Source organism: Ictalurus furcatus, chromosome 2, assembly GCF_023375685.1.
Source record: "Ictalurus furcatus strain D&B chromosome 2, Billie_1.0, whole genome shotgun sequence".
Classification (NCBI taxonomy): Eukaryota; Metazoa; Chordata; class Actinopteri; order Siluriformes; family Ictaluridae; genus Ictalurus; species Ictalurus furcatus.
Window position 1 is genome coordinate 14,925,089 of NC_071256.1, and position 20,200 is coordinate 14,945,288.

The 20,200-nt window shown below is 40.6% G+C and overlaps 1 protein-coding gene across 1 annotated transcript in view; it reads right to left on the bottom strand.

Annotated features, from left to right (window-relative positions):
* Positions 1-20,200, bottom strand: part of LOC128623049 (protocadherin Fat 4) — a 107,567-nt gene that overhangs the window by 22,683 nt on the left and 64,684 nt on the right. The window contains exons 5-7 of the mRNA XM_053649912.1: positions 19,037-19,959; positions 18,038-18,212; positions 1,190-1,370 (exon numbers count right to left, since the gene is read on the bottom strand). Of these exons, the coding sequence (XP_053505887.1) occupies positions 1,190-1,370; positions 18,038-18,212; positions 19,037-19,959 (1,279 nt within the window). The remainder of the gene's footprint in view (positions 1-1,189; positions 1,371-18,037; positions 18,213-19,036; positions 19,960-20,200) is intronic.

A 20,200-nucleotide genomic window follows, 5' to 3' on the forward strand; every position in this document is an offset into this window, starting at 1 on the left:
CCTGGGTCCTCCTAATGTCAGATATGTGTGTACAGGTAATAGGAAATAGGAGATGCAGAAAATGGGATCTTAATAACATTACTTTTCTGTTTCAGATTTCCAAAAAAAGAGTCATTTTTATCAAATAAAAATGAAATGAAATTTATGTTGGGGGAAAAAAATATTTCCAGTGTTATTCCACTTTTAGTGACAATTTTAAATGGGTCACTTTAATGTGAGCAGGACAGAAGGGTAAAGTCAGTCTGAAACCCCCTGTTGCTTGCTGGTCTGTCTGTCACTGTCCATCATCATCCTCATTAGCGTGTTTTTTTGCAAAACTGGAGCACATTGCTCACCCCCAGCAGGGAGTGGGACGGTTTAGAGTGGGTTGGGCTCGTGTACAAGAGTGTGTGAACATGAATACATTTCTATGTGTGCTACAAGGGTGAAATTAAAGTAGGCCTATGGACCACACAATGGATGTAAAGTAATTATGGTGGAATAATGAAAAAGAAAAAGTTGAACAATGTCCTCCAAATTCTTTGTTTGGGATACCTACACAAGTGTTTGTGTGTGTTTAGACAAGTTGGTATGTTCTGTATGGGTTCGAAATCCCATTTACATTTTTCGAAAGTTGAACAACAGTACAAATACTTTTTCCAACATGAATTTGTATGTGCTTGGCTCTGTTTCTCTGATAAACATGAGAAATCTTAAATCAAAAGCTGAAAGTAACACAGTGAAATAAAAGTATGTGTACTCTTATGTGATCGGTAGCTATATCCTTTGTTTCATTTCCTGGGCTGGGTTTCAAAAGGCTGCCTATTTCATAGAGATACAGTACGTGCATTACTGGACCATTCAAATGAAAGACAGGATAAACAATTGTTCCCACACGTCTTTTCCTGCCTTTTGGTGCAAAAACTGCAGCTTGTCACATTCCCGAAAACCCTGAAAGCACAGACTCCTTACATAAATGTTAATCTTTGAATTATCTGTTACTATAAAAATAATAGAAACCTGTGATTTGCTGTTATGAATTCAACAGTGCTGTAATGTAAAAGGAAATAAAGATGTTCATTCATTAAATATGGCTAGTGTTTGTAAATGTAAGTAGGAAAGTGATGTTCGTGGCATCCCGTTTCCTCCGCCTCTTCTTTTCACTGGGTATTTTAAATGCATATAAGTGCGTACAGTATTTATACTGTACCTAATAACTCCATTTTGACCCACGTCGCCGTCTGAGGCATTGACCAGTATTACATCACTTCCTGTTGGAACGTTCTCTGATATGGAGGTGTGGTAGGAGGAGGAGGAGAAAAGTGGCACCATGTCATTTACATCATCAACCAGAACCGTTACTGTAGCAGAGCCACTCAGAGAGGGAGAACCTGAAAGAGAGAGAGGTTTGTATTATATAATGATGGACACACCACGTTTGGTGTGAAAGGTGACATAGTGAGTTTGTATTCTTTTGTATTTCTTCTGATCTCTGTCCCAAACCACATACTACCATATATGCCACCTGTGTTAGCAGTGGTAATTTATAATTTTATAATATAATTAATAAGTGTTGTATTACATACTTTGGTAGTGTGACATCTGGGACGGTGCCACAGGCGGTCAAGAGAATTTATAAAGTAACATTTAAATATTTGGCTATATGGCTTACAGCACTTGCTAAATAGCATGTACCTGTGGTAGTGTAATGTTTTGACACACTGTTTAGTGCGCTAGTGGCCAATTTGGCAAAGATCTGTTTCATATACAAAGCAAATCATTTCATACGTTTCTCATGAATCGAAAAGTCACAGCCATATGGAGTTTAGTACATTTTTCCAGTCACTACTCGGCCATCCTTATTTTCGCCACGACAATGCGCCAAACGTGATCGTCATGGTGGAAATTCAGACCAGGACGAGTTCAGTGGTGTTACAGTGTTTTAATGAATCATGACCTCTCAGTTTTGGCAGTGGGATCTCCTGCAGGTTTCTACTTTAGATGACATGGTTGGAACGCCTCAGGGAAAAAAAGTCATATAACCTGAAACATCTTTCTTATACGTGGCTTTTTAGTCAGAGTAGCGGCAGTAGGTCAGTATCAGAAACAGAAATACACTGATTTGGCATTTTTCAGGCATACCTACTAGGGATGAAACTGAATATGAACATGAATATGAATATGAACATGCTATTCTGAATGAAGCAATAATTTGTTCAAAACTGACACAAATATGGATATGAATATGAGGTGCACTATTCATTTTTATTTTTATTTTATTATTTTTTTTACTACAGGGCATCTAGTTGAGGCATAACTCTCTTTCTGGTTTAGGCCATGCCCACTTTGGCTTTACAGATATGGATATTTAGAGGACTAAACATTTTATATGGACAACAATAATCCGATATTAAGACGATACTCTGATTAAGAAACTACCACGTAAACAGCGATTATTGATGACCTTAATCCGACTAAAGTCATACTCGAAGTAGACACAAATCGAATTAATACACATGGAGGATTCCTATTTTAGTCGCATTATCGATGTGCATTATAGACATGTACACACCTTAATCACACTATTAACGTTGTGTGGGAGTTTTCACCGCATTTTGGCAGGACACGTACACACGGCAGTGCTCAACCATTTGACGGCAAACAAGAGAGCACAGCTGCGTCCGAAACCACGTACTTACCTGCTATATAGTAGGAGGAATACATGTATTTCAGCTACTATATAGTAGGTAAGTACGCGGTTTGTGACGCAGCCCACGGCTTCAAGTAGTCGTCTGTTTGCACGTATACCATGACAAATAATTAACTGCACTTGAAACTTTCGTAAAATTAAAAATAAAAACACCCAAAACTGTATACGGTACCATAACGAAGATGAACTGTATGTTGTTACGTGAAATTCTGGAGGGAACGTTGGACGGTGTGGCGTGGGGACGTAATGACGTGTGCCGTTAATCAAGCTATGTTCTATAACATGTAAAACGGGAACATGAAAGGAGTATTCTAAAAGCAACTCTTATAAACACCTTAATCACAATATTCTCTTATTCAGAATAAGGTCAATAATTAGATTACTGCTGTCCATGTAAACTTAGTACATGTCATTGCGTTACACACCAAACACCTACAGAAGGCCACTTCAAAGATGTTGAATTATTGACTGTTGTCTATCTGTTGCTACACACAATGTATCACTCATTTGGGGAAAAGTGACCACCATACGTAGATCCCCCAATGACCTGATATTATTGGAATGGTGGACTAATTTTAGCACAGCAGGATGTGTGTGACCTGGGTGTGTATGTGATGCTGGTATGACCAAATCAGAAATCAGGTCATCAGTGTCAGTTTCTGACCACAGAACTGCTATTGATTGGATATATCTTGCTTGACAGACTCTGAGGTGTTGAGAAAACCTGCTGCGTTGTCGTGTGTGTGTCTGGCAATAGCAATATCTTCTTTTTTTTTTACACAACATAATCTCCATAATAAGAGGATTGTGAAGAGAAAGACGCTCCTCAGTCGCTCAGCTGCATGTAAATGTGACCATCACAATGGAAGGCTGCAGAAAAGTGCCGTGCTAATCACACAGCATCTGCAGCTGTTTAACACTGCAAACTTCTCCACGTTACTCATAGGAGTCTCAGAGGAGAGACAATAACCCCAATGCCCCAATACCCCCTACCACACCACACCCTCCCCCAAAGGCATCACCGCATGGAAGGTCTGAAGGGATAATACCAAATCAGTAACAGATGAAGAGAAAGAAATAAAGAACAGGGAAAAGAAAGCATTAAAACAAATAAAGACTTAAAAGAATCAATATTATAACTAGGGCTGCAACTAACGATTATTTTCAGAATCGATTAGTTGGCTGGTTGTTTTTATTATTATTATTATTATTATTTTCGATTAATCGGATGGGCGGGAAAACTTTCAATACCATTTTTTCGTTTATTTAAAATAAAATCCACAAACTGAGTGTTACAAATATAAACTTCAGACTAAAACTTTACACAACTGTTTGTCCAATTATATAAGGCTGAAAAGAACCCAATACACACACCAGAATATATATTATTCATTTAGGACTGTAGTTTAATTCAGTGCTTTTTGTTCATCCATTAGACCTCCTTAGAGGACTTGGAGGTCACACACTTTCTTCCTCAGGCACGTGACGATTTCGCCTCCGTCTGATGGTAACTGAAGTCATGTTGGGAATAAAAGATAACGGTGACATAAACAGTAAACTGAAGAAAGTCATTGTCGGTGACTCTGGGTATCTGCTAAAGCTAGCGGTGTCGCATTACGTGCGTATGACGTCATGCATTGTCGACTAGGAAGCGGCTTATACTTCCAGTTAGTATTCCATTTGAGACGATATTACCTTTCTAAAAATTCATACACTAGACGGTAGAGTATACACTGCATAGTGTAAGTGTATAGTACGTTATTTGGGACACAACTTAAGTATTTACTCTCCAATGCGTGTTTTCAGAACAGAAGTAGCATAGTGAGTAAATGCACCCCGTGCCTCACACAGACCGAATTATTATCTCATTAATGAGATTCGTTGACAACAATTTTCATAATCAATTATGATCGATTAGTTGTGGCAGCTCTAATTATAACAGTTAGTGTTAAGCAGTTGGTCGCTTGCCAGCCTCTGTTTTTCTCACTTTTGAAGTTAATAAGACAAAAAAAGCAGTCATCAAGCAGCGATTAAAGCACAAAACGCAAAGCCTTGTCTTTGAAGATTTGAATGTTAGCAAGTGCTGACACTGGAGACTCCTTCCATGTAAATGAATCTCCTCACAGAAACCTTTACCATAGGAACAATTATACATGTTTACTTTTTATTATTATTTTCCCCCCTAAGATTTTCTCCCTAATTTAGTCAGTCCGTACAGGATTTGAAACAGTTTACTTGTGATTGTTGTGGCCAAAAATTGCAGCTTGCGTTTTTTGTGCTTTTTTTGCGGAAAACTACTCGAATTGGCGAGATTTCACGTGTGATTTCACGTGTGATTTCACGAAATTGTTTTGCACGGTCTTTCACGGTGATGTTTGTTGGTAATTGAGACCTTTTAGCTGTACTCATGTTCGCCGCACATGAATCGAAGAGGCCTTTGACTGGATGCGCGTTGTGATGACGTCACATGATGCGTCTTGGCCCAAATCTGTGGAATTTTTTAAAAAATTGCACGCTCCTGTGAATATTGCAGCATTTCCTTGATTTTGCGTTCATTTCTGCAATATCACGGAGGGACTTTTTAATTTTGCTGATTCCTACCCACCAGACATCCACCTGTCTTTTCAAACTGCTTATGCTGCATCACGGGGCTGCATAACACACTCAGAGGAAAGCACTATTCGCCCCTTCTGCCTACATGAGCTCACAGACGCCCATGATTGGTTAGTGTTGCTGTGATAGATAGGGTTGAGAGAGTATGCCATCCCTCCCTCCCTCCCTCCATCCCTCCATAACTACAAGGCCAATTTTGCTTCCATTCACTCCTGGCCATGGATGGCTATGGAAACATTGGGATTTGAACTGGCGACCTTTCGGATGATAGGGCAAACGCTTTTCCTTTCACCACTCAAGAGCTTGTTTTTTTCTTTAAATAACAGCAGCAACAGATGAGCAGAAAAAAGACAATTGAATAGGGAAAACTAAATATTTGTGGGACTAACTGCACAAATTCAGATCAGGTGGTAGAGCGGGTTGTCCACTAATCGTAGGGTTGGAGGCTCGAGTCCCGGCCCACGTGACTCCACATGCCAAAGTGTCCTTGGGCAAGACACTGAACCCCAAGTTGCTCCTGATGGCAATTTAGCACCTTGCATGGCAGCTCTGCTACCACTGGTGTGTGTGTGTAAATGGGTGAATGAGACACAGTGTAAAGCGCTTTGTAGTACTTCTAAGGTTAAAAAAGCATTATATAAGTGCAGACCATTTACCATAAAAGACTCAGCACTAGTATTAACTGATACTGATTAACTGAGAAATAAAGCCTTTTCTTAAGTCACTAATCATTTAATAATACATTGCTCGATTTACATATATCTATCCCTTGGTTAGATCATTTGAGGTCATTTAAATGCTTTTAAAAATGCAAAGGAAATCTTCAAAACTTGATTAGCAGGATAGATAGTATAAGTCAAGAAAGCTGTTAGCATTACAGATATGACTTGGATAAAAACAATCAAAACCACAATAAGGGGAAAAAAGTGAAATAAATCAAGACAGACTATAAGAAAAGCAACAAGGGAGACCATAGAGATTCAGGTCGGAGAAGGATTACTGAGGATTAGTGTAATTAATAATGAGTTCATAAACCTTAAGCATGAAGTGAAATCAGCTCTGCTCCTCTTTTGGATGACAAAGGGATTCACGCCTCGCCAGATTAGCATGAGCGTGTTGGGAAACGTGGCTGTACATCCAGGAAACTTGATTAAACACGCTGAAGGAAGGTCTCAGATCTCACTGAGTGTGTGTGTGTGTGTACAAATATAACAGTGAACACACACAATATAAACAAAAGTAAACACTTCAAATCCGAACACACTTAGCACTAACTGTAAGGCTAATCAACAGAGTGAGTCACTGCTTTTTTTTTCATGTTTATTTGTGTTAGTTTGCTTGAAACTAGACACAGACCCATTTAACAAACATTATGGATGAAGTGCTAGAAATGTTGAATAGTCAAAAATGGATGTGCTAACATTTCCTTAGACACACACACGCGTGCGCGCGCAGTGATTCATGGTTTCAGGTAGATTAGATCGTCACGTGACTTATTCTGATTCAGTTTTGCTTACATGTGTGTATTAAAGCTCTCTGTCAGCTTCTGAGACGTGAGACACACACACAAACATACAAACACGCTCAGGATGCATCCTTTCTCTTTCTTTTGCACTTTTTCTTCTTTACAATGATCTTTTTTTATTTTTTCCTTCATTTCTATCTTTCCTGTTATACAATTTTTTCCCTGTATTTTCTTGCTTGTCCTTGCTTTGTTCTCACCTTTCTTTCTTTCTTTTTTTTTTCTTTTCATTGTTCCACATCAAGTTCAGAAAGGTGTTTAACATCTCCATCTCTCTCACCATATATCCCCATTTGATTCTTTTTGTTCTCTCTCTCTCTGTACTTATAGTAAGTGTGTGTGTGTGTGTGTGTGTGTGTGTAATGGTCACCACAGGAGCAGCCCCACTGTTTTTGTTTTCTTCATTGTTTTTCTCTCTCTCTCTCACTCACACACACACACACACACACACACACAAACACAGTGACTTGAGGAAGCTGCTTTTGTTTTATTCCTGGATTCTGTTGGCTCACGTCCAATAGTAAGTGATGTCATTTCCTGTTTACGAGCAGGACAGAGAGACTCAGGTGTTTGGGCTAACACACAGTGCACTTAAATAACCTTTACATTTGAACATGGTTCTGAGTGACCAGCTTCGTACACAAGCTAATCCAGGATAAATCATCTCAGGTATCACTCACACACACACACACACACACAAACATATATAAGTACACACTGTGTCTGACCATTGACCTTGAATCACCAATCACATTAGGCTAGAAAGTTTAGGAAACCCTGTGTGTGTGAGTGTGTGTGTGTGTGTGTGTGTGTGTGTGTTTTGCATATGTTTACTTCAGCACTGATGGGTGTAAACTATAAAAGCTGAAGGGTTTAATAGCAAATGTTTAGCCAACAAATCAGTTCAACACGTGTGTGTGTGAATGTGTGTGTGTGATTTATTCATCATCCACACAGATGCCAAATACTGATCCCATTACCAAGCTTCATTCAATGTGTTCAAAATTTAGACCATCCTCCAAAGATTTCTGTTTCATTCCGCCACATTGTATCCGTAAAGGAATCTTGGCAGACGTTACATTCGGTACACGCTACAGAGTCATCATATGTCCTAAATTGTAGCCCAATTGCTACGTGACATTTGTTTCTTCATTATTACTCGCTAGTGTATTGCCCTTGCTGATGATGGATGGCAAACAAGCAGCAGCTATTTTTCTGAAGCTTAACACAATTACACAAAAAAAACCAAACACTGTTGTCTGAATAATATACATTAAGGGGAAATAAGTAGTCAGACACGTTTTTGTTGTTGTTGTTGTTATTATGTAATATACTTCCAGTGCATGTGTCCACTGTGCAGAAAATAGAGAGCGTTAGTGGCTGACGAGCTAGCTACAGTGCCCACCACTAATATTGGCACCCTTGGTAAATATGAGCAAAGAAGGCTGTGAAAAATTGTCTTTATTGTTTAACCTTTTGACCTTTTTGTTAAAACAAATTCACAAAAAATACTCTGCTCTCATGGATATCAAACAATTACACACACAACACAGGATTATCCCAAAAATCTTTGTTAAATATACGTGTGCAACAATTTTTGGCACCCCTATGAATTCATATGAGAAAAATATATTTGAAGTAAGTTCCCATTGATTTACTTTTTTTTTTAGTACACCTGGGTGACTGGGAGCAGGAAATTGTTCAGGGGTATAAATATGAGGTAACACATAGGCCAAATTCCCTTAGTCATTCATAACAATGGGTAAGACCAAGGAATATAGCTTTGATGTGCGACAAAAGGTTGTTGAGCTTCACAAAATGGGAAGTGGCTATAAGAAAATAGCACAAGCATTGAAAATGCCCATTTCCACCTTTAGGGCAATAATTAAGAAGTTCCAGTCAACTGGAAATGTTATGAATCAACCTGAAATTGGACATATGTCTATATTGTATCAACGTACTGTGAAGAGGATGGTTCGAGGGCCAAAAAATGTCCAGGAATCACAGCTGGAGAATTGCAGTAGTTGCATGAGAATATTTTTGTGAATTTTATTAACAAAAGATCAAAAGATCAAAAAGACAATTTTTCACAGCCTTCTTTGCTCATATTTGCCAAGGGTGCCAATATTAGTGGAGGGCACTGTATATAAACAAATAGGTTGTGTTACAGAAGAGGATGATTCCAATGAAGGGTCTTTATGGGATCAAGTCAATATCTAGCTGTTGGAGTCAGAAATTAGAGCATAGATATGGATTTTGTAAGATAGTCAGACATTGTTCAGGATCAACTACTAATAGCACACAGTCAGTAGGGAAGTCTGTAAACAAAAACTCTGGCTGTGTAACATGACTTGTTAAAGAGGTGTTGTTTTTTTTAAGTTTGTCAGTTGAACTTGGCTGCCTGGTGGTTTAGTGGTTAGCATGTTTGCCTTGCACCTTCAGGGTTGGGGGTTTGAATCCCGTCTCCACTTTGTGTGCATAGAATTTGTATGTTCTCTCTGTGCTTCTTGGTTTTTCTCCTTTGGTCCCCCCCCAAAGACATGTACTGTAGGTTGATTAGCCATAGTGTGTGTTTGTGCCCTGCAATGGGTTGGCTCCGCCATCCAGGGTGTCCTCCACCTTGTGCCCTGAGCTCCCTGGGATAGGCTCCAGGCTCCCCGTGACCCTGAGTAGGATAAGCAGTATGAAAAATGGATGGATAGATAAACCTGGGATTTGCATAGCAGCTGTAACGTCTATCAGAGTTACTGTAATAGAAACTGAATCTGTCTTTTGGCCAATCTGAATCAAGAATCCAACAGCGCTGTGGAATAAATTGTCATATTCAGTACATGCCATATTGTCCTCATAAACATTACTATTGTCACGGACGCTGGCCCATTCTGAACGCAGCACACGGACAAGCCATCCCATAATGCTGTTCAACGCAAGAGAGAGTTGGAAGAACTTAGACAAAACTATTTAGTGTAATTTAATTTGATCGATTCATTAGAGGTTAGCCTTTAGCCATTAACCGTGGACAAGGGTCATGTGAGTGTGTGAGATTAGTCCTCACATGGAATCCAATTACACACCAGGTCTGTAACAGATGACACAAAGTCGGAACTCTCCATCTGTTCAGTTCATGCTAACTCAGGTAAACATTTCGGCAACACACACACACACACACACAAACACACACACACACACGCACTTCTGTATGTAATCCTCCCATCTAGAACATATGGCTCGGTTTAATCCTCTTCCACATGTCCCCATTTGACAGTCATCCCAAGGTATGTGGGCGGGGTTTAAGTTAAATTGCCTTAAGCAACTAATGATGTGACATCACAACAATTTACCTAACATGCCTGCACCCATCTTGCTAGTGAGCTTGTTTTGCTATTTAGGCCCAGCGGTCGGTACTACTGTTGAAAGGGTTTAAGGTTGAACGTTAACAGCTAAGTAGTTAGCTAATGTTAGCTAATTAGCTAAGCGGTAAGTTAGCTTGCTAGTTGCCAGACTATTATATTGTGCAATTACAACCTGTGTTTCATGCTAAGTAGTACATTGAGCTCAGAAAGACTAGTGGTAATGATATATGATGAAGTTGTATGAATTTATTTTTTCTTGGGGGAGAAATTCTATTTATTTATTTATTTATTTATTTATTTATTTATCTTTGTGGGTGGCATGTTGCACAGTGGGTAGCGTTGATGTTTCACAGCTCCAGCTTCAAACCTGAGCATGTGTGTGCGTGTGTGTTTCCATCCATTCAGTTGTGTGTAACCGCTGCCTTGGGTCCTCTGTGTACCAGGGCAACAGCTTGCCCCGCTTGCAAAAATGCCATTAACACTCACGGCTTATTTACGCTTCATCTGAAGAACACATACACTCTCGCGCGCTCACATACACACACAACCATAATTAAGTGGACGGTGAGATGTAGCAGGGAATAATAATGCTGCCAGTACAAAACATCTCAAATAAATAAATTCATTCAGGCTTGTAGTGGATCCTGGGGAAGTGAGGCAGGAATATATCCTGGATGGGATACAGGACACCATACACACTCACACACAATCACACATACTCACACACACACTCACGCACACACAAACACTCTCACACTTACACACACACTCACACACACACACTCACACACACACACACACATTCACTCACTCACACACACACACACACACACACACACACACACCTACTATACCAGTATGGATTTTGGGGGTCAGGGGGTTTGGAGTGAGAAGAAAACTTAAGAACCCAGAAGAAAACCACAAGCCCAACACTTTCCTATGTACCTATGGTACTGTCACATGTAACCAATCACACTACGATATATGAAGTATTTCTGTGTCACTTTTTTATTCAGAAACTCTCTTTGAAGTGGCCCGGAAAGTTAGAACGCAGATGAACGTGTGTCCAGAGGGGGCGCTCTGCTTCATGACGCTCATTGCAGTCGGCTGTATTCAGTCTGCATTCAGCTTTATAGAGCACACGGGAACTAAATGAAGGAGCCATTAACATCTTTTATCTGCTAAATGCTTCTAAACACTGAAAAGACACTCCGCAAACACTGTGCTGCTACAGGGACTCTTTGTGTGTGTGTGTATATGTGTGTATATGTGTGTGCGTGTGTGTGTGTGTGTTTTATAGGCACACACTGGCAAGGCGCTGTCTCTTTAATAATCGCGAACAAACATGGTTCTTAAACCGCTCTTTTCATTCCTACATCACAGAATCCGTTCCCATACCTTCTCTCCTCTTTACTCTTTCGCTCTCTCCCTCTCTCACTCCATTTTTCAGCTCGTAATGCTCTTCTTTAACGACTGCCCTTTTAACATACACACAAAAGTGTGTTACCATGAACCAGGCGTGTGAAAATGCGTCCGCACATCTCGAAATACGTACATTGTACGCAGTTGACCCCGCCCACTCCGATCCGAAACAACGCAGTTGATTAGACAAAACGTCTGGTGTGTGAAGTTCATTTATTTACTTTTTCTCTGGAGCTATGAGACTTGCTAAGGCTATCAGTTTAGCTCTGTGCAAACTGCACATGTAAATCATCAGACGCTCGCCTCAGACCGTGTGGAGTTGTTTAACATTTCAAACAGACTTGCTGGTGTGGTTTGTGATGCTGTGTGACACACTGCTGTCTATAAAAAAAATGCACAAAAGGACATAGCAGAGCTGAAACCAACTCCAGTGGCCATCTTGAAGCTGAATCACTGTCTGCCGCAGGGAATAGTTGGTGGTTAAAATCCTTCAGGATTATATACTGTCTCTGGATGTATTGTATATGATACACGTATATAGTAGGGGATGCACAGACTAGTCGACTAATACAGTAGTAAAGAAATCAGATGACGTTTACATGTATTCATTCAGACGACGCTTTTATCCAAAATGACTTACAAATGAGGAAATACAAGCAAAGCGATATATCAAGTGGAGAACAATACAAGTAGTGCTACCGTACAAGATTTATAATTGAGTTCTAGAAAAGCAAAGTGTGAAGAGTAGAGGTGTAAGAGCCAGAGTAAGTGTTGGTTGGCATTTTAGGGGTTGGTTAGGTGTTCACGGAAGAGGTGGGTTTTTAGCTGTTTTTTTGAAGATAGCGACAAATTCTGTGGTCCGGATTGAGGTTGTAAGTTCATTTCACCACTGAGGAACAGTTAGTTTGAAGGTTCTTGAAAGGGACCTTGAGCCACGCTGAGTAGGAACTACTAAACGTCGGTCGTTGATTGATCGCAGATTGTGTGAGGGAATGTAAGCCTTCAGGAGAGTGTTGAGGTAGGGGGTGCTGTTCCAGACAAGGTCTTGTAGGTGAGCATCAAGGCCTTGAATTTGATACGGGCAGCTACAGAAAGCCAGTGGAGGGAGATGAAGAGGGGTGTGATATGGGTCCTTTTGGGCTGGTTGAAGACAAGACGTGCTGCTGCATTCTTAATCATCTGAAGGGGTTTGATGGAGCTGGCTGGGAGGCCTGAGAGTAGTGCATTGCTGTAGTCCAGTTTTGATATGACAAGAGCCTGGACTAGTATCTGTGTAGCCTGTTCGGTGAGGTAGGGTCTGATTTTCTTGATGTTGTACAGGATGAACCTACAGGATCATACAGTTGTTGAGATGTGGTCTGTAAAGGTCAAGCTGTCATCAAAAGTCACCCCAAGGTTCCTGGCTGTTCTGGTTGGCCTGAGTGTGGTTGAGCGGAGCTGTACAGTGAGGTTGTGGTTGATTGAGGGGCAGGCTGGGATGACGAGAAGCTCTTTGTTAGTATACAAATATTTCAGATTAGATGAAGTTCAATCTCAGGGTATATCTCAACCAGCTCCCTAGTTCAGTAGTCAGGGCACTGATCAAGGACTCGGCCATTTTAAGAGCTGTCTCAATCACAAAATCCTTCCAGTGCACTGGAACGTTCGCTCCCTAAAATATCCCACACTGCACCACAAATACCAGGGAGCATCAATACTCACTATGTTCCCTTACTAGAAATGACATCATATTTTCTGAAGCCTCTGAACTCTGAGCTGACTTCGTCTACAAATGTAAGTATCTTGTTACCGTTGTTGTAGCTCTCAGATGATTACTTACAGTACGTTAGCGATTTTTAACTTTATTTGACGTTCTGTACGGTTTGTTTGAGTCTAACGACTTTTAAGTGTTTCATGAATTTTATTCAAATCCACTACCTAGCCTACGATCCTGCTTGAAGTATTGAAGTATTGACAGAAACGCGTGGGATTACGCAAACAAATTGATATGACACATAAATCTTATTTTTAAGTTGATATTTGTGGTGACATTTTACAATGCGAATATGTAGTCACGTCTCCGGAAATTGAGTTATCCATGTCCCGATGTGTAGTGACCCAGTGCCTTACCAGTGTCCGAACCCATATATTGAACACGATATATTGATTCACGAGCTACGGAGGTGATCAAGACATACCCTCAGTCAAAGCCCTCTTTGATTCATGTACGACAAACGTGAGTATGACTAAAAGGTCTCATTCACCAATAAATACCATCACTGCGAAAGACAATTTCATGCAAAAATCAAGTTTCTGCAAAAAAAAAAAACCCTCAAGTTGCATCGCAAATTTAGAAAAAAATATCAAAATCAAGCATCAAAATCCGCAAAATCCTGTACGGACTGATTTCTACAGTCCGTGCCAGTATGCAATCCCACTGCGCTAGTTTAGAGCCAACCTCTGGCAAGCACCGTTAGTTTAGAAGCTGATTCAGACTTGTTTTGCAGATGCTACTGAGACTGGACTCATTGAAACATGATAAAAAAAAAAACTCATGCTGTAGACATCGGATCCTAAATCCATAGAAGGCCACTCATTGAGTTTTTGATGGACATGAGCTTCCATGCTGCTCTTACTCAGTTCGAGAATCATTGTTTTAAACTGAGCCACATCTGCTGCCAGGTTGATTCCAGTGTAGCCTGAAGAAAAGCTAGTGTGAAATGTGATCAATAGCCTGTGCAAATGTGGTTTGACGTGTGATTTGCTGCACTTAACCTACAAAGTGTGATGTCCTGAACTGGTATATGCTTTAACTATGGCCTTTACTTTAATCATTTGCTTTAACTAAAGTTGAGTAGTAAAAATGAATAGTTGTGCAACCCCTAGTACAGAGTGTACATAATATTCTAACACAGCTGTATAGCAATTGAATTGTATTTAATGAACTGTTTAGGTATAAATATTACAGAGGCTCATCATATCTCTCGACGTGAGAGTGTGACGTTTTAGCCGTGCCAATCAGGTGGCTATGAACGTGTCTCAAGTTTGGACCAACCCTACAGCCGGTTGCTGTGACTGTCCTCTTTTTCGCTGTCCCCCGTGAAGGCTTAAGTTATTCCATTTGGCCCAGAAGTGCATCTCCTTTCCACACTCACTCCGTCTCTCCTTTTCCATCTGTAGCTGTATTTGTCGATCTTTATTTCACTTCATCTGTTCCTTTCAGTGAACTTGCTCCGTGACTGTGAAACAGCATCCTGCTGCCACGAGTGCAGAACCCATCACCTAATGACGAGTCCAGCCAAAACCCCTCACTATCGTTCTCTTTTCCTCTCTCTCACACTCTTTGTACTCCCTCTTTTAGTCACTTTCTTTCACTTCCTTTCGTTTTTACTTTCTCTCTTTCAGTCTATGTGTTTGGTTAACTTTCTTTTTTCCCACTCCATTTCCATCACTGTTTCTTTCTGCTCCTGTCTTTCTATTTCTGTCTCACTCCCTTTCCTTGTATTGTATACACACACTCTTCAAATGCTACCTCTTTTGCTCCTTTTTATGTTGTTATCTATCACCTGTCTCTTTATGTCTCCTTATATCGGTCTCTCTGTCTTGTATCTCTCTTTTTCCTCTCTCTCTCTCTCTCCCTCTCCTTGAGCTGGCATGTTCCTTCTCTTTCCACTCCTGTAAGCGCAGCTTCGGTCCCATACAGCAGCGCTCTGACAGATAGACGGATGGAGTGAACGCCGGTCACACTGAGTGAGGCTCAGTCATTCATCATCATCTGTTTCTATAATAATGACGAATCCAGTCTCTAAAACTCCAAATCCGGACTGACTCTTTCTCAGAGCGAAGAGTCAGCCGTCCTGACGGGACGAAAGTATCTGCTCTCCTCGTCCAAAAAAGGAACGACCGACTCCTTTCTTCACAACACCGCAAATATCTCAGCTAAATATCCTGCACCGTTCCAGCCGGGAAGCCATTAGAGGTTTCCGATATTCTCCTCCCTATTAGGACACAATAGCTGCTTTTGACTATTTTTGTATGTGGTGTTTTTTTTTTGTTTTTTTTCCACTTTCGTCTTTCTGCCAGTCAGCAAAATCACTTCGAACAAATACACGCATCGTCAGTCATGATTTAACTGCAATAAATATTTATTCTCCGGACCAGCGATTGCGGGTTTATGAGAACAAAACAGCTACTGTCCGCCAAAGAAAATAAGGCAATGCTTACTGGATTGCAGTCTGCCTATTGGACATTCAAGAAGTCATTCAGTGCAAATGGAGCAAAACAGTGCAACTCGAAGAGCATGGGTGGGGAAGAGATGCATTATTTTTCACCACGCATATTCTGACAATTTATTCTCAATTGTCCATTCAGTGGAAATAAGAACTACTAGCCAGCCAATCACAGTCCCCGAGGCTGGCAGGTTTGTTGGAGTTACAGTTACTAACCCGATGTCACCCCACATCACTTGTCCAATACTAACAATAATTTTTTATTAAAGGAAGTCCCATGGTACTTTTTGTTTTTTATCCATTTATAGTTTTAATGTCACTAGTTATGGCTTACTTTAGATTCTATTTCCCCCTCTTTCTTGCATTTACTAAGACAAAAATTGCAGGTTGTCATATTAGAAAATCTTTAAAGATCACAAGAATCTATTCTTTTCCATTCCAGTGACGTTCTCAATTTATCGACTCAATAGATTTACTCATGTTCTTTGTCAAGAAAGGAGATATGTCAATTTTTATTTTCCTCAAATGGCTGGCCTGCTTTGCAGCCCAAATCATATTCTTTCTAGGGTTCTAGCGCATTTACTTTCTGAGTTTTCTTTTCTGAGATTACATACTTTCCAGACCGCTCTCAAATACTCAGACCTTGAGCATATGCTTTCTATGTTTTTGTTCCACTGAAGTCTAGTTTATTTTACTTACTAAATGAATTTTCTTTATTGCATCATCTATTGTTTAAGTCTTGGTTGGCGAGGATCAGGAGTGTCCAATCTTATCCGGAAAGGGGCGGTGCGGGTGCAAGTTTTCATTTCAACCAAGCAGAAGTCACACCTGAGTCTATTGAAAGCCAAGGTCAACTGATTAAACAGGTGGAATCAGGTGTGGCACCTGCTTGGTTGGAATGAAAACTTGCACCCACACCGGCCCTTTCTGGATAAGATTTGACACCCCTGGCCTAAATCATTACCTCGTAGATTTTGTTTTCCCCTGTGGTGCAGTTCATTTGGGCAGGTGAGTACACAGCAATTGCACCCAGGTACTGACCAAAATAACCGAACAAAGCAGTCTCACACCAGTTCCAAGTGAACTCTAGTATGGTTCGATTGCAGTGAGAAAGCGACTCAACTCTGGATCAACGCAAGTGCTGGAAGTGAATCATACATGCCGTGTATTTTTGGTTGTGGGCAGCAGTTTTTTTGTAGCTGCAAGCTGCTAAACTGCAAGACAAACAGAGCCAAAGGACAGTTTTAGCGCTGCAGAAATGTTTTGTTCTGGGTATTTGGACCTACAAACAACAGAAAAAGAGAAAATGAATGGTGGATGCATGCACACACTCATTAAATGAATGTCTAATGTGTTCTCATTGTTCTCGACTCGGGTGATTTTTTAGATTTTCACATGTTCAACTTGTTGTGTCACCATATTTCTGATGAATGAATGAATGAATACATAGTTTTATGAATACGTTTTATCCCGGCATGCCATTTTTGGTTTGTTTAATTGTGTGCTGTTTGAAACTAAACCAAATCAAGTATGAATGAACCAATAGTATCAGATAATGTTATGATTCTGACTAACTTTCCAGACTTAGACTAGACTAGACTGTCTATTTCTAGATCGTTTGTATCGTTGAAGCCTATTTCATTTGATTCCATACTTTTGAATCATCTACTTTCTATATGTTCATCTTGTGTTCACTTAAAGCTACATTCTGTCTTCATCCTCGATCCAAAATCAGTTGATTTTGAGAAGCCATGACAAAATTCCTTCCATCTTCACGTTCAGGAGAGTTTACTTTAGAAAGCAGATATTTTCCTCAGCTGTACATACAGCATTGCATTTCTCATTGCATGCTGAAGCAGTAAAAAATCATACCCATCATTAACATGGGTCATATGACCTGGCTGGAATGTGGGCGGAGCCACCCACAGGCCACGGTGGTTTGGCTGCAGGAGAGCTGCACTTAACTAGAATAGACTGTGATCTAAACACACACTCATCTACAGACCTCCAAGCAATAACAACCTAAACCTCACATTCGCCCTCCCGACACAGACACACACACAAATGCATACACATACACACGCTTTCATGCATGCATAAAAACACTCATACTTCATCAGCTCTTAGCATGGTAACTCCCGACTAATCCAGTACAATAAATCAGCTCACTCCTATGCTGTAAATCAGCCTACAGGTGATACTACACACTGAGGTAAGCAGGTAGTCTCACCTGAGTCAATGGCAATGATAATGAGTTCGTAACGGTCCCGGATCTCCCGATCGAGCGTTTTTTCCAGTCTGAGTTGCCCACTGGATGTTAGGCTGAATGAGCCATCATCGTTTCCTCCACTCAGAGTGTAACTCATCTGCCCATTCAGACCGTAATCATCATCATGAGCAACAACCTGCAAAAGAGAGAAAAAGACCAGGTGCCTGTTGGAAAAGAGCTAAAGAGCTATAAAATGAATTTGTCTCAATTTTAAACAATGCATTCTTGAAGAGATATCAGCAATAATGTTGTTTTTGATGGTTCTGTCTGAATTCTTTGCAATTTTAAATGGATTCTGATCTGCATAGGTTCTGTCCAGATCCTGTGTGACTTTGGATGGGTTCCTGGCTGGGTTGTGTGTTATTTGAAATGATTTTTAGCCTGGGGTTCAATGACTTTTTGTGTGATTTGGATGGGTTCCTGACAGGGTTCTGCTTTATGGGTTATATGATTTGGTTATGTTTGATTTAGATGGGTTCCTGCCTGGAGTTCTCTATATGGGTTGTGAGATTTGGTTAGGTTATGTGTGATTCCTACAGATTCCTAGCTGGGTTTCTATGTATAGGTTGGGCGATTTGCTTATGTGTAATTTAGATGGGTTCCTGCCTGAAGTTCTCTGTATGGGTTGTGAGATTTGGTTAGGTAATGTGTGATTCGGACAAGTTCCTGGCTGGGTTTCTCTGTATGGGTTTTGTGATTTGGTTTGGCTATAAAGTATGTGATGTAGATGGGTTTCTCTATATGGGTTGTGTGTTTTACTTAGCTTATGAATGATTTGGATAGGTTCCTGGAAGGGTTCTAATAACATCCTTTGCGATTTGGGTTTTGCGCTTGGAGTTCTTTGAGATTTTGAAAGGTCCTAGCTTAATTCCCCATGCACTCCACTTTATTTGAATGGGATTCTGCCTGCCGCACATACAAATTGTTTGGTTCTGTGTCATTTAGATTTTCTGCACTTGCCTGTAAGATGTTCTTGGGAAGGTTTCTCAGGTTCTCCTGGACGTTGATGGTGTAAGGTGAGAGTTCGAATACAGGTGCACAGTCGTTAATGTCCAGCAGCACAATGTTTACCGTAGCACGATCAACTCGAGGGCTACTCCCCCGATCTGAAACCTGCACCACCAGTGAATACGAAGACCTAGTTTCCCGATCCAGCAGCTTAGCAACAGAGATCGCACCCGTCACTGAATCAATACGGAAATCAGAGTTTCCACTGCCTGCAGCAATGGAGAACCGGATTTGTCCATTGGTCCCTTCGTCAGCATCGCTAGCAAACACCTGGAGGATGTCAGTGCCAGTGAGTGTGTTTTCCTCTATCTCAATATCATATATGTTCTGTGAGAAGCTTGGTGTATTATCATTTACATCCAACACCACCATGGTAACCTCCATCGTGGAGGACAGAGGTGGCTGCCCTTTGTCTTTGGCAATGACAGTCAGCGTATAATTGGCCATCTCTTCACGATCTAATTCTCCAATTAACTTTACGTTACCATCAATATTTCCAATACTAAATTTGCTTCCATATGTGCCACCAAGCGAATATTCCACATAGCTATTAGGCCCGCTATCTGGATCCATCGCATGTGCCGTAAAAACGACTGTATCCACTGCTGTATTCTCCTGGATGTAGGCCATCTTCTGTGAAATGAACATGGGCGAGCAGTCGTTGACATCCAGTAGAATGATTGACACCTGGGCAGTACTGGTAAAGCGGGTGGCAGGAGGTGGTGCCAGGTCATTAACAGTGATAACAAGGTTGTAGAAGGACTGAGTCTCCCGATCTAGAAGTTTCCGAGTTTGAAGGACACCAGAGTTAGTGATGGTGAATTGGGCCTGAGGGTCACCTGATGCAATACTGTAGGCTAGTTGGGCGTTCAGACCTGAAAAACATGACAGAACATTATATTAACTATAAAAAAATAAATAAATAAAAACAACAATTAGGATTATATACATGAGAGTTCAGGAATTACAAAGCAGGAACCTTCCCATTGAGCCTATTCAGATTATCAAAAAGGAAAATCTATGATTGGATATACATATCAGTGGATGGGCCTGGGTTGGCTTTAATAATAATAATAATAATAATAATAATAATAATATTGACACCACAATACAGGT